Genomic DNA, 15996 nt, shown 5'->3' on the forward strand with positions numbered 1-15996 from the left:
CAGTGGCAACAAATTTTTGGCACTTGATGTAATACAATATTCATTCCTTCTACCCCTTATTTGCCCACTATAGCCACAGTAGCCGTCTTCTTCCTTTCGGGGTATCACTTTCTTTAGGATCTATCCAGAAGGGGAATTTCTATATATGCTTATGTGTTGGTTACGGCAATAGCCTCCTATATTGTGGAGGAGCAGCATAGGGTGGTGTATTTTCATTCTCTTTTTGCCAAGAGAAACTGGGGCGGTGGAAAAAAGTGTGGTCTGTTTTTGTTTTTGTTTTAAGTCAGTGAGAACAAAGCCTTACCCCAGGCCAACTTTTTTTGTCAGCCTCTCTGCTGATATCGGAGTTATACTTTCACTTGTCAGAAAGCAGATCGCTGCTCCCAATGGTCTGGGATAATTGCAGTGCCTGATGATGGAACCCAGTGAGTGTTCCAGCAGTCATTACCTCACTGCCGCTCTGCAGAGAGTCCTGGAATTGGCAGGATGAAGACACAATGGCACAGTAACCAAAATCCTGGGACTGCCCTGAGGCTGTTGGGCACTTTACAATGACAAGGCTCTATTCACGCTATGAAAACTTTCTCGGGGCTACAGTTCCCATGGGCTCCACAAGGTGGTGATCTCACCTATACCGAGACAGGAAGTCTCTATGGAGGACAGGAAGTGATATCAGCTACAGACAGGAAGTGATGTAAAGGATAAAGTTCCATGTTGTACGAAGTAGAGAGGGGACATTGCAGGAACTGGCAGCGAAGGAGGTAATACGATCTTATTTTATTTAAATAAGCCTTAATTAGTTTGGCACTGCTTAATCATACATCTGCACTCTTAGCCCTTGTACACACGGTCGGACATTCCGACGGAAAATGTCCGATCGGACCGCGTTGTCGGATAATACGACTGTGTGTGGGCTCCATCGGACTGTTTCCGTCGCAATATCCAACTGACACAGTTTTATAGCTGGGCTATAAAACTTTCCGACAACATGATCTGATCGGACTTTGTCTGATTGTGTGTAGAGAATTCCGATCGGACAAAGTGCCACGCATGCTCAGATCAAATTCCTAGACCAAAGCTATTGGCTACTAGCCTGAACGTAGTCCCGTCGTAACTAAATAACGTCATCACGTTACGTACGATCGGATTTTCCGTCAACTTTGTCCGACCGTGTGTATGCAACACCAGTTTCGGACAAAATCCGACGGATTTTGTTGTCGGAATGTCCAACCATGTGTACAAGGGCTTATAGTGTTAATAAAATAAACAGTAATATAATAGTCAATTACTCTGTGCTAACAATTAGGTACTCTAAAGGAGGATCTTAACCACTTTCACCCCCTTCCCGCCCCGGTCAATTTTCAGCTTTCAGCGCTGTCGCACTTTAAATTATATTTGCGCAAATAGAGCTTTCTTTTGGTGGTTTTTAATTACCGCAGTTTTTTTTTTTTTTATTGTTTGTGAAAAAAGACCGAACATTTTGAAAAATTGGTTTTGGGCGGACGTCTATGGACACCCTCCCAGAACCAATTTTTCAAAATGTTTGGTCTTTTTTCCACAAACAATAAAAAAAAAAAACAGCGGTGATTAAAAAAACCACCAAAAGAAAGCTCTATTTGCGCAAATATAAATTAAAGTGCGACAGCGCTGAAAGCTGAAAATTTACCTGGGTGGAAAGGGGGTGAAAGTGGTTAAGATCCTCCTTTAGAGTACCTAATTGCCATGCTGTAGCTGTCCTTCGGCTATAGTGCGGGTCTGAAGTGGTTAAAATGTGCCACAAATTCCATCACCCAAGCAAAGACTAATGCGCAGTCCCCTGCAGCTACAAGAGTGGCAAAACCTGCCTCCTTGTCCACAGCTATTGCTGCCATAGCCCCAACATCAGGCATGGAAGAGTCAGTTTCATAGCGTCAGTCACTTACTCCTTGATGATGCAGAGGCATTACTCGATTCAGATGTTGGTTCTGAGGTTGAGGAAGGCAGGAACATGAGCCTACAGAGAGGGGAGAACACTGGTACACAAATTGGCAGTCATGTTCCCCCAGCCGCAGTGTATTGCCAAGTTGTCTCCAGTGGTAATGAGGATGGAGGATATGATGATGATGAGGTCACTGACTCGACTTGGGTGCCGGATAGAGCAGAGGAGGAAAGTAAGGGTGAGGCACAACCACAACGAGGCATCATGGAAGAGTAGAGAGTAGCCACTCCATTCCATCACATTGTGGAGCTGTGTTCTCCTGCCCCACTTTCCATAGCTCAGCCGTCTGGGCCTTTTTTAGTACATGTGCAGCCGATCGCACCATTGCTTTTTGCAAACTTTGTCTCAATCATGGCAAAAACTCAACCATTTGGGTACCAAATGCTTGACAAGGTATTTAACCTCCCACCACTCAGCCCGTTGGCAAGAGCACCTAAAAGCCAAACCAAAGGGGCACAAATCTGTCCCTCCTACTTACTCACCTCAGTCTGTCCCTGCTATATCTCATGACCTCTCAGCAGTCTCCACTGACAGGGATGATGGTATAGCGCAGGGTGTCCAAGGTCCTTGCAGCACATCTGCCAGCAGCACACCACCAGCTGTAGACTATAGCCGGCAAATTTCTCTGCCCCTTCTGATGCAGCAGAAAAAAATTACAGTCCCTGCCACCCACATGCCCAGTGTCTAAATGCATCTTGTCAAAGCTGCTGGCTCTACAACTTCTGCCTTTCCGCCTGGTGGAATCTGCCTCCTTCAGTGAATTTGCAGAATGTGCTGTACCACAATGTAATGTTTCTCCATGCAGCACTTTAAGCACAGACCAGATTAATTCTGATTGGTGACTGAACTGTCACTTCTCTACTTCCCGTATAGCCCCTCCTTGTCCCCCCTGCACTGTGACCCCTCTACCCATTTCCCCCACTGATACTTCCCCTTATTGTGACCCCTTTACTTATTCCCCACACTAATACCCCCTGCACAGTGACACATCTACCCATTCCCCTATTATCCCTCGCACTGTGACCCCTTCCACCCATTCCCCCCAGATTGTGACCCCTCTATCCATTCTACCCAATACCCTCAGCACTGACACACCTCTACCCTCCCCCCATTCACCCTGCACTGTGACCCCCTCTAGCTATTTACTCCCAGATACCTCCTGCACTGAGACCCCTCTACCCATTCTCTCCCAATATCCCCTGAACTGTGACCCATCTATGCCCCTAAAACCTATAATACTATTACCATCCAAGATACCCTCCTGCACTGTGACCCCTCTACCCATTCCCCCCACCGATACTACTCCCCTACTGTGACCCTTCAACCCATTCCCCACACCGATACCCACTGCACTGTGACCCCTCTATCCATCCCCTGATACCCTCTGCACTGAAACACCTCTAACCTTTCCCCTAATTCCCCCTACAGACCCCTTTACCCATTCTCCCCCAATACCCCCTGAACTGTGACCCCTCTATGCCCTTAATACCTCTAATACAATTACCACCCAAGATACCCCCTACACTGTGACCCCCTATACCCCCAGCATTGCTATCCCCTATTCACCCCAGATTCCCCCTCAGCACTGTTTCCCCCATACTTCCTTGATATCCCCCAGCACCGTTATCCCAATAATACAATGCCCCCTATTCTAATGCAGATACAGTGCAAGTGAACTTTTGACTATGTGCCACCTCCAGCATGGTGATAAAGATTGTTCCCTGGACTCACCTAGGTAGCATTGTCCAGCAGACAGAACACTTCTAATAGGATAAAGATACTTCTGTCACCAGACTTCAGATACACACAAAACCTACAACAGTTATAGAATTAGAACACAGGAACACTTACCTAATAGTCTCTGCTTCTGGTCTGGATGAAATATAACAGTAACAACCACTGCCTGGAAGGTTATGTGGTCCGATTCTGTGTCTGCTTCCTTCCAGATGGGGTTTCCTACCAAGCTAGCAGGGACAGGAAGTACATGTCAATATTTAAATGACTCTGTTTACCAGGCAACAGCTACTTACAAATACAGACACTAGAGGGAAGCAGCATCCTACACATGTGCCAACTCCCAATGCAGGCAGCCTGCCCATTAACCCCTTACATCCCAATCCTAAATTTGTACAACAAATACAGTACAGCTAATTCTTTCTACAGATTAACCCACATAGATCACGTAAACACATCAATGAGGATGGAGGGGGACTGGAGTCAATTGACTGAAAGGATGCTAAACCTCACTCTGGAGATCATCTACCTGCTGACCGGAGAGGTAAGGCGTATTCTGAGAGGTCACGTGACATCACTCTTATTGCTATTAATAAAAAACAGATCTGACCGTAGAGGTGAAGAGGATTCTGGGAATGTGACACGATATTAATATTTTTACTTGAATACAGAGGTTTCCTCCTGTGAAGTCTGAAGATCATATGGCCATCACAGTGCCTCCACCTCACGCCCTGACACCTGAGAGACACAACATACAGAAAATTCTAGAAGTTACCAAGAAGATGATGGAGCTGCTGACAGGAGAGGTGAGCGGTGCCGGGAATTCTGGGACATTATCCAGTAACAGACAAGGGATGTGTCTGGATGGTGACTGTATCATTGTGTGTGTCAGGTTCCTATAAGGTGTCAGGATGTCACTGTCTATTTCTCCATGGAGGAGTGGGAGTATTTAGAAGGACACAAGGATCTCTACAAGGACGTCATGATGGACAATCAGCCGCCCCTCACATCACTGGGTAAGAGGAGACTTTATTGTAAAGGAGAGAGCAGTACGGAGGCTCCACCTAGATCCCCCATCATCTGATAAACACATAGAAACAATGTATTCAGTCAGTGTGTGTGTTTCCTACAGATGGATCCAGTAATGGGAACCCACCAGAGAGATGTCCCCGTCCTCTGTATTCCCGGGATTCCACACAGGAAGATCACACCATCCCTCACCATCATCAGGTGGGTGCAGTTGAGGGTCTGGAATATTATTATTATTATACAGGGTTTATATAGGGCCAACAGTTTGTGCAGCGCTTTACAACATGAGGGCAAACAGTATAGTTACAATAGAATTCAATACAGGAGGGATCCTCAGAGGGCCCTGCTCGTTAGAGCTTACAATCTAGAAGGAAGGGTCAAGTGGAGCAAAAGTGGAGAAAATTAAAATACAGCTGTTAGGTGTGGGTAGGGTAGGCTTCTCTGAAGAGGAGGGTTTTCAGGGATCGTCTAAAAGCTGATAGAGTAGGAGATAAGCGGACAGATTGGGGTAGGGCATTCCATAGGATTGGAGAGACTCTGGAAAAGTCCTGGAGGCGGATATGGGAGGAGGTAATGGGGGAGCTAGAGAGCAGGAGGTCTTGAGAAGAACGAAGAGAACGATTAGGTTGGTATTTAGAGACTAGGCTAGTGATTTAGCTGAGGGCTAAATTGTGGATGGATTTGTAAGTTGTTTGTATTTTAAATTTAATTTGTTGGGTGAGCAGAAACCAGTGGAGGGATTAACAAAGAGGAGTAGGAGTAACAGACACGAGCGATTGGTAAGGTGGATGAGTTTGGCAGCAGCATTCATGATGGATTGAAGGGGGGATAGTTTATGTAGAGGTAAGCCAATGAGAAGGGAGTTGAAGTAGTCCAGGCAAGAGATGACCATCCGGAGACCCTTAAATTGAAAGTGAAAAAACAAGATATTTGGGGGGGGCACTTCCTAAAAAAATGCATAAAGATGGTGCTGCCATAAGACCACACACACCTTATTGCTATATGGTGCTTAAGCCCACTTACTGCGACAAAGTACCCCATGATTAGTGGATCCTACATTATCCATAGACTAGGAGATCCTGCTTCTCTGAACCATGGGAGCTATACTCCTCTATATGGGAGAACATGAGGTCTCCACCATGACACAGGTGGTCACTAATGAGAGGTACTTACCGAGGGAGTGGGGTGCTCCACCCAACAGGATTTGGTCAGAATCCATACAATAGACAAACAAGATATTTGGGGGGGCACACCCTAAAAAAATGCATAAAGATGGTGCTGCCAAATATCTTGTTTGTCTATTGTATGGGTTCTGACCAAATCCTGTTGGGTGGAGCACCCCACTCCCTCAGTAAGTACCTCTCAGTAGTGACCACCTGTGTCATGGTGGAGACCTCATGTTCTCCCATATAGAGGATCATAGCTCCCATGGTACAGAGAAGCAGGATCTCCTAGTCTATGGATAGTGTAGGACCCACTAATCATGGGGTACTTTGTCGCAGTAAGTGGGCTTAAGCACCATATAGCAATATGGTGTGACCAAATCCCCATATTTTTTGATAATGTTTTTTGAAAATGTCTAGGTGTTTTTAAAAAGCCTTGCTGGAGGTAAATGTTAGTTTTGCATGTGCGCGCTGTAATATTTTTGTTCTGTTAAATTGAAAGTAGGCGGCTGTTGAACCTGGAGGACTGGTTGTATGATATCCATGGTTGCCAGACCCTGAGAAATTTATTGTGAGTATCGGAGGTTGAAGGCCGCCAGTTTCTCATTAATCGTAATGTCATGAGAATTAAGAGCTTTGTTGTGTCATTGGTTAGAAAGGGGCGTATTATGGAGATGTTGCGGAGGTTGAGGCGGCAAGATTTGGACAGTGATTGGATGTGGGGCTTAAAGGAGAGTTCAGAGTCGGGATTACACCCAGGACCTTGGCATGTGGGGCTGGGCTTATAGTTGTGCCATCGATTTTTGACAGAGAGATCGAGAGAAGAGGCACGTGGAGGAGAAAAAATAATAAGTTCAGCTTTGGATAGATTAAGTTTGAGGAAGTGGTGTGACATCAAGACTGATATATCTGATAGTAAATTAGTGATACGTGAGGAGGAACATAAAGTGCTTGGACTCTCTGTAATGTGGAGACGATGTGTGGACTGTACAAGATGATATCTTCTTTTACAAAGTCTTTATTGGTAGAAAAGTAAATTCAACAGATTAGTGCAACAGTGTAATGATTAGATCATAAGATGGAGAGGAAGATCCCAACAAAGGGATGTTATACATGTGATACAATATTCATCAGTACAATAGAAAACAGCATCGATACATCACGATGAAGATCATTTAATGCCCCAGAGTATATTGTATGGTAGGCAAAGGTTCGGAAACCCCAAACGATCGAGGGATACATACATACATAGATTAACTGCATATTGATTATGGATAAGAGAGAAAATTAATTGTTTGGTCTTTATTTTTATTTATTTTTTTCATCACTGTAACCATCTTCACTGGACCGACTCCTGCAAACCATGAATGTCAGAGAAAGTACACAGAGAAAAGGAATGGTTAAACTGTAGAAGACAAGGGGGATATAAGAGAGAAAGGAGGGAAGAGTCCATTTGGGGGGGGGTGTTGCATCTGGAGACCCTTAAATTGAAAGAATTAGGCTGTTGAATATGGAGGACTGGTTGTATGATATCCATGGTTGCCAAACCCTGAGAAATTTATTGTGAGTATCAGAGGTGAGGGCCGCCAGTTTCTCATTAATCATAATGTCATTCATGCGGTTTTTGACTGCTTCAAAGCTGTGGTTTTCCATGCCCTCGCAATGGTCAACTTAGTTGCATTAAAAAAAAAAAGGTGCAGGACCAATTGGTGTTCCGGGCGGAGGGGTTCAAGGATAGGTTTACACAGAAGGGCTTCATAGGAGTCTCTTTTAAAGTGGAAGTAAACCCACTTTTTTAACTTTTACCTACAGGAAAGCCTATAATAAGGCTTACCTGTAGGTAAAAAAAATATCTCCTAAACCTGTACGGTTTAGGAGATATTCCCCTCGGTATGCGCCGCTGACTGCAGCGGCGCATGCGCACAAGGGGGTTCTCTCCGCGAAAATCCGGCAGCGCTCGTCCGGCCGGATTTAAATCTCCCGCGCGCATGCGCGGGAGTGACGATATCGCGGCTCCGGCCACTCACAGCGCCGGAGCCGCGATACCCGGAAGAGACGCCGAGGGAGCATGTCGGCTTCCTCGGCGTGGATCGAGCGAGATGTCGGGGCCTCGTTCTAAGGTAAGTATTTCATAATGAGCTAGTATGCGGTGCATACTAGCTCATTATGCCTTTTGCTTTGCAGGTTTAAAAAAAAAAAAAAAAAACATGCGGGTTTACTACCGCTTTAAGGTTGGAATGGAACATGTTACGAAGAAGGGTGTAGACCCTGACCCATAGACTACATACTTTGGGGCAAGTCCACCAAATGTGGGCCATGGTACCTTCCTGCGAACAACAATGGTAACAGTGAGGGGAATAGGAAGGAATGAAACGAGCTAGTCTAGATGGCGTATAATACCATCTATAGAACACTTTGTATGCATTTTCCAGAATGAGAACATTTCTAAAACTCTTTGTAAGGGCTATTGTCATGATCTGCCAGTCCTCTGGGTCCAACTGTTTACTCAAGTCTCTCTCCCATTGGAGATGTAACATAAGAAAGGAATGTGGGCCTTTGAATGAGGCAATTGACTTGTGGAGGTAGAGTGATTAGTAAACATTATTTATTTGTGACAATAGTATGAAACGAGTAAAAAAGTGTGTGTGTTTATATATATATATATATATATATATATATATATATATACACATACATGGCATGGACATAATGGATACATATTTGTCATCTTGGCAGCACATAAAAAGTATTGAATATTGAAAAAAATGGTATAAATACAAATATGTAACAAGTCATATGGCAATAAGGTGAATAATATCAATCTTGAGCATGAATAATTGTAGATATAATACAAGATATTTCCTAATAAAAGGCATTGGTACACCAGGTGCAACAGAGCTGCTGTAAAAACTAAAAAACATACACATACAGTGGTGTGAAAAAGTGTTTGCCCCCTTCCTCATTTCCTGTTCCTTTGCATGTTTGTCACACTTAAGTGTTTCGGAACATCAAACCAATTTAAACAATAGTCAAGGACAACACAAGTAAACACAAAATGCAATTTGTAAATGAAGGTGTTTATTATTAAAGGTGAAAAAAAATCCAAACCATCATGGCCCTGTGTGAAAAAGTGATTGCCCCCCTTGTTAAAACATACTATAACTGTGGTTGTCCACACCTGAGTTCAATTTCTCTAGCCACACCCAGGCCTGATTATTGCCACACCTGTTCACAATCAAGGCATCACTTAAATAGGAGCTGCTTGACACAGTAAGGTCCACCAGAAGATCCTTAAAAGCTACACATCATGCCGAGACCCAAAGAAATTCAGGAACAATTGAGAAAGAAAGTAATTGAGATCTATCAGTCTGGAAAGGGTTATAAAGCCATTTCCAAAGCTTTGGGAATCCAGCGAACCACAGTGAGAGCCATTATCCACAAATGGCGAAGACATGGAACAGTGGTGAACCTTCCCAGGAGTGGCCGGCCGCCCAAAATTACCCCAAGAGCGCAGCGACGACTCATCCAAGAGGTCACAAAAGACCCCACAACAACGTCCAAGGAACTGCAGGCCTCACTTGCCTCAGTTAAGGTCAGCGTTCATGCCTCCACCATCAGGAAAAGACTGGGCAAAAAGGGCCCACACCAGCAAGTCCACCACCGAATGGCTGAAGAAAAACAAAATGAAGACTTTGGAGTGGCCTAGCCAAAGTCCTGACCTGAATCCTATTGAGATGTTGTGGTATGACCTTAAAAAGGCCGTTCATGCTCGAAAACCCTCTAATGTAACTGAATTAGGACAATTCTGCAAAGATGAGTGGACGCTGTAAAAGCCTCATTGCACGTTATCGCAAACACTTGGTTGCAGTTGTTGCTGCTAAGGGTGGCCCAACCAGTTATTAGGTTTAGGGGGCAATCACTTTTTCACACAGGGCCATGATGGTTTGGATTTTTTTTCACCTTTAATAATAAACACCTTCATTTACAAATTGCATTTTGTGTTTACTTGTGTTGTCCTTGACTATTGTTTAAATTGGTTTGATGTTCCGAAACACTTAAGTGTGACAAACATGCAAAGGAACAGGAAATGAGAAAGGGGGCAAACACTTTTTCACACCACTGTATATAGTTACATAGTACTCAAAGAATTTCGAATGTATAAAAGGTATATATGGGCCAGTAAATAGGTCATGAGCCAGACTTGACTGAGCATCCCAATGGAAACTCAACGCGTTTAATGGCTATATGCAATTCATTAGGAGTTTGGTACAGAAATAAACTGTAAATACAAATGTATATGTAATATTAGTAAGGAGAGGAAAGACCTCATGGGGAGAAAAGGATCTATACTCACAGGTCGGCTAAAGCACTGTGCCTGGCTAGCATCGAGGAAGATGGAACCCCAAACTGGTTGTCTGTTTCAAAACTGAAGCCCCGGCCAAGAAAATATCTACATAGCATACTCGATCGTCACAACACATTCCACATGCATGAGGATGATTGCAAATATAGTGTTCTAAAAAAAATGTATAAACAGTATCTCACAAAAGTGAGTACACCCCTCACATTTTTGTAAATATTTTATTTTATTTATCCCCTCTTTAAACCACCTATACCATTCAAAAACACTTGATTTCTTCATGGAGTGTTAACCATGAGCCTGTGGTAACAGTTTCTCTATCACTTTTTGCCAATTGTTTACGCAAAATTAGATTTAAACCCATTTTAGAATATTATTCCAAATTCCTAATTCGGCAATTATAGGTGTTATATTATATTCATGGCAAGCTTGCAAAATATATTGATTATTTATAATCTTAATATGTGTGAATGACCTTGATCAGGTGGTTGGTAAAATAAGGTTCTTCAGCTGAGTCAGTAATATGTCAGATATTTCTGGTGTACAATATCTCACAAAAGTGTGTACACCCCTCACATTTTTTAAAAATTTTTATTCTATCTTTTCATGTGACAACACTGAAGAAGTGACACTTTGCTACAATATAAAGTAGTGAGTGTACAGCTTGTATAACAGTGTAAATTTGCTGTCCCCTCAAAATAACTCAACACACAGCCATTAATGTCTAAACCGCTGGCAACAAAAGTGAGTACACCCCTGTGTCCAATGTCAAAATTTGGCCCAACGTGCCAATATTTTGTGTGGCCACCATTATTTTCCAGCACTGCCTTAACCCTCTTGGACATGGAGATCACCAGAGCTTCACAGGTTGTCACCGGAGTCCTCTTCCACTCCTCCATGACGACATCATGGAGCTGGTGGATGTTAGAGACCTTGCGCTCTGTCCGAGCGTACTGAGTCTGCTTATTGATCCGGAAGATGATATTTTCTATGTGATCTCACATCATAAATCCTTCTATTTTACAGATGATATTTTCTGCCATTCTGTTGGTTTAGGGTGAAGATCCGATGAACATGAAAGTAGAGGGTGAAGTAGAAGAGACGTATGTGAGGGATGATCAGCAATATACAGAGGAAGCTGGAATGACGAGGAGATTCAAAGAGGAGGACACTCCTACAGAGATCAGCACAGGTGAGCCACAATATATTCTTCTGTTATCTCTGCTCTGTTACTGCACACTGATTGGTCCAGAGTAGGGTGGGAGATGAGTGATTATCAGCCAATAATAGGTTGATAATAGTCACCAATAACGTCCTGCACATTAGAACTTCTTTTCTCTAAGATGATCCCCCTTCTCTCTGCTGCAGACACAATGGGGTTGAATTACTAAAATTGGAAAGTGCAAAATCTGGTGCAGCTCTGAATAAAAATCAGCTTTCAGGTTTTCTGTCAAAGCTTAACCACTTCAGCCCCGGACGATTTCACCCCCTTCCTGACCAGAGCACTTTTTGCGATTCGGCACTGCGTCGCTTAAACTGACAATTGTGCGACGTGGCTCCCAAACGAAATTGACATCCTTTTTTTCCTACAAATAGAGCTTTCTTTTGGTGGTATTTGATCACCTCGTTATTTTTTGCGCTATAAACAAAAAAAAAAAGCAACAATTTTGAAAAAAACACATTATTTTCTACTTTTTGCTATAATAAATATCCCCCAAAAATATATAAAAAAAACATTTTTTTTCCTCAGTTTAGGCCGATACGTATTCTTCTACATATTTTTGGTAAAAAAAAATCGCAATAAGAGTTTATTGATTGGTTTGGGCAAAAGTCATAGCGTTTACAAAATAGGGGATCGTTTTATGGAATTTTTATTAATAATTTTGTTTTTTACTAGTAATGGCGGTGATCAGCAATTTTTATCGTGACTGCGACATTATGGCAGACACATTGGACAATTTTGACACATTTTTGGGACCATTGGCATTAATACAGCGATCAATGCTATAAAATTGCATTGATTACTGTAAAAATGGCACTGGCAGTGAAGGGGTTAACCACTAGGGGGCGGGGAGGGGTTAAATGTGTCCTGGGCAGTTATTCTAACTGTCTGGGTGATGGGCTAGCAGTGAAATGACACTGATCACTGCTCCCGGTGACAGGAAGCAGACAATCAGTGTCCTGTCACTAGGCAGAACGGGGAGATGCTGTTTACATCAGCATCTCCCACGTTCTTCAGCTCCGTGACACGATCGCGGGTATCTCATTAGCTCCATTCTTTCTGGCTGGTCACGTGATCGCTCTCCTCCTCCAATCTAAAGCTACACTCGGAGGAGGAGAGCATCCGGAAAGAATGGTGAGAATGAGGTATTTGCAAGCTTCGGTTTACTATGACACTTATGCCGCGTACACACGGTCGGACTTTACGGCAGAAAAAGGCAGACAAAATCATTTCATCGGATATTCCGGTTGTGTGTGGAACTCATCTGTCTTTTTTTTTTTTTTTCTAAAATTCTGACGGACCTAGAAATAGAAAATGTTTTAAATCTTTCCGACGGAATCAAGAAATCAATTCCTATTGGGGAAACCGTTTGTCTGTATACTGTTCCGACGAACCAAAAAGAATGCATGGCCAGCTAATGGTTACTGGCTATTGAATTTCCTTTTTCTAGTCCTGTTGTACGTGTTGTACATCACCGCGTTCTAGACAATCGGACTTTGGTGTAATCGTGTGTAGGCAAGACCGTTTCAGTGGGACTCCGTCAGAAAAAACGTCAGAGTTTATTCTAATGGGAAAAACTGGCCGTGTGTACACGGCATTACACAGTCTACAAAAGATCTATGTGAAGGGGCTGGTAGGGATTATTTTTTAATCTTTAGAATACGTTGGTGGGCTGTCTCAGGGTCATGAGAGGCACGAGCGGCCGACATGACCCTCTCCCCCCATGTGTGGCACTCGGGGCGGACCGCACACGCAGGCACTGTTTGTCCTATGTTTTCAGGGGGAAAACGTGCGTGTTATATGCCGCTAAATACGGTATTTTATAAACATATCTTCCTCAAATGATACAGTGGTGTGAAAAAGTGTTTGCCCCCTTCCTCATTTCCTGTTCCTTTGCATGTTTGTCACACTTAAGTGTTTCGGAACATCAAACCAATTTAAACAATAGTCAAGGACAACACAAGTAAACACAAAATGCAATTTGTAAATGAAGGTGTTTATTATTAAAGGTGAAAAAAAATCCAAACCATCATGGCCCTGTGTGAAAAAGTGATTGCCCCCCTTGTTAAAACATACTATAACTGTGGTTGTCCACACCTGAGTTCAATTTCTCTAGCCACACCCAGGCCTGATTATTGCCACACCTGTTCACAATCAAGGCATCACTTAAATAGGAGCTGCTTGACACAGTAAGGTCCACCAGAAGATCCTTAAAAGCTACACATCATGCCGAGACCCAAAGAAATTCAGGAACAATTGAGAAAGAAAGTAATTGAGATCTATCAGTCTGGAAAGGGTTATAAAGCCATTTCCAAAGCTTTGGGAATCCAGCGAACCACAGTGAGAGCCATTATCCACAAATGGCGAAGACATGGAACAGTGGTGAACCTTCCCAGGAGTGGCCGGCCGCCCAAAATTACCCCAAGAGCGCAGCGACGACTCATCCAAGAGGTCACATAAGACCCCACAACAACGCCCAAGGAACTACAGGCCTCACTTGCCTCAGTTAAGGTCAGCGTTCATGCCTCCACCATCAGGAAAAGACTGGGCAAAAATGGCTTGCATGGCAGAGTTCCAAGGAGAAAACCACTGCTGAGCAAAAAGAACATCAAAGCTCGTCTCAATTTCTCCACAACACATCTTGATGATCCCCAAGACTTTTGGGACAACATTCTGTGGACCGATGAGACAAAAGTGGAACTCTTTGGAAGGTGTGTGTCCAAGTATATCTGGCGTAGAAGGAACACTGCATTTCATAAAAAGAACATTATACCAACAGTAAAATATGTTGGTGGTAGTGTGATGGTCTGGGGCTGTTTTGCTGCTTCAGGACCTGGAAGACTTGCCGTGATAAAAGGAACTATGAATTCTGCTGTCTACCAAGAGATCCTGAAGGAGAATGTCCGACCATCTGTTCGTGTACTCAAGCTGAAACGAACTTGGGTTCTGCAGCAGGACAATGATCCTAAACACACCAGCAAGTCCACCACTGAATGGCTGAAGAAAAACAAAATGAAGACTTTGGAGTGGCCTAGCCAAAGTCCTGACCTGAATCCTATTGAGATGTTGTGGTATGACCTTAAAAAGGCCGTTCATGCTCGAAAACCCTCTAATGTAACTGAATTAGGACAATTCTGCAAAGATGAGTGGGCCAAAATTCCTCCAGGACGCTGTAAAAGCCTCATTGCACGTTATCGCAAACGCTTGGTTGCAGTTGTTGCTGCTAAGGGTGGCCCAACCAGTTATTAGGTTTAGGGGGCAATCACTTTTTCACACAGGGCCATGATGGTTTAGATTTTTTTTCACCTTTAATAATAAACACCTTCATTTACAAATTGCATTTTGTGTTTACTTGTGTTGTCCTTGACTATTGTTTAAATTGGTTTGATGTTCCGAAACACTTAAGTGTGACAAACATGCAAAGGAACAGGAAATGAGGAAGGGGGCAAACACTTTTTCACACCACTGTATATGCAGTGTATGTGCTATGTGTGTATGATATATACGTTATTTCTCACATTTCGTTCATAAATAAAGATTTTTAAAAAAAAGATACTTCTTAGAATTTTTGGAGACATGACTACCAAATGTTATGAAGATAAGACAAAGGAAAAAACAGTGCATAGTTCAGGAGTGCACTACATAAACAATGAGGGGCTCAGCTGTGCCCATCTATGCAGCCTCACGTGTGCCCATCTATGCAGCCTCACGTGTGCCCATTTATGCAGCCTCACCTGTGCCCAGCAATGCAGCCGCACCTGTGCCCAGCAATGCAGCCTCACTTGTGCCCATCTATGCAGCCTCACCTGTGCCCATCTATGCAGCCTCACTTATGCAGAGGATCAGAGAGGAGGGGAGAGCTGATCATCACACAGATCCTGGGCGAGTGCTGAGGAAGAGGGGGTGGTCTGCCCCAGGTGCCACACACTGGGGGAGGGGGGTTGTGTCATGCCGGTGTCTCCCACTGTGTCAGCTTTAATTTGAATCGCCGGGTACCCGCTGTCACACAAGCCCTGCCTTCTGAACTGGCTCTTACCTATGAGAGACAGCACATGTCCATTGGACAAGTGTGCTGTCTGTTGAAGGAGAAAACCAGGGGGCGGGACTTGTGTGACAGTGGCTGACACTGCGGGAGACGACGGGCTGACAAACCCCCTGGTGTGGCATCTGGGGCGTACCGCACCCCCAAAGCACCCACCCAGGATCATCTGGCGGCTGGTACCTGGCACCGCCCCTGCAATCCAGGGACAGACGGGCTCCAGGGACAGCACCCTCAATCCGGGTCTGTCCCCGGGAATGTCTGGTCGCCCTATTCTAAAGTCTGACATTTGACCCTCTTGTTTATCAGAAATCACATGACCCAGTGCCTAGTCTTGTTGTGTGAAAGGCATGCACCTCCCAGTCCTCATGGGTTCCTGCTCTCCAGACTGCTTACATTTAGGAGAGATCGGATAGGAGAAACATAGACCCTTTGACTGAAGGAGAGAAGGGTCCCGGCTTGTTGGGACAT

At 44.0% G+C, this 15996-nt stretch overlaps 1 protein-coding gene across 1 annotated transcript in view; it reads left to right on the forward strand.

Moving 5' to 3' along the window:
• Window positions 1-391: 391 nt before the first annotated feature.
• Window positions 392-15996, forward strand: part of LOC143986853 (uncharacterized) — a 54098-nt gene continuing 38493 nt past the window's right edge. Inside the window, exons 1-6 of the mRNA XM_077485261.1 lie at window positions 392-761; window positions 4142-4256; window positions 4384-4518; window positions 4605-4728; window positions 4845-4942; window positions 11321-11456. Coding sequence (XP_077341387.1) covers window positions 712-761; window positions 4142-4256; window positions 4384-4518; window positions 4605-4728; window positions 4845-4942; window positions 11321-11456 — 658 coding nt within the window. The 5' untranslated portion in view covers window positions 392-711. The remainder of the gene's footprint in view (window positions 762-4141; window positions 4257-4383; window positions 4519-4604; window positions 4729-4844; window positions 4943-11320; window positions 11457-15996) is intronic.

Source organism: Lithobates pipiens, unplaced genomic scaffold (genome assembly GCF_037356315.1).
Source record: "Lithobates pipiens isolate NorthernLeopardFrog02 unplaced genomic scaffold, aLitPip1_a1.2 Scaffold_18, whole genome shotgun sequence".
In the NCBI taxonomy this organism is placed as follows: domain Eukaryota; kingdom Metazoa; phylum Chordata; class Amphibia; order Anura; family Ranidae; genus Lithobates; species Lithobates pipiens.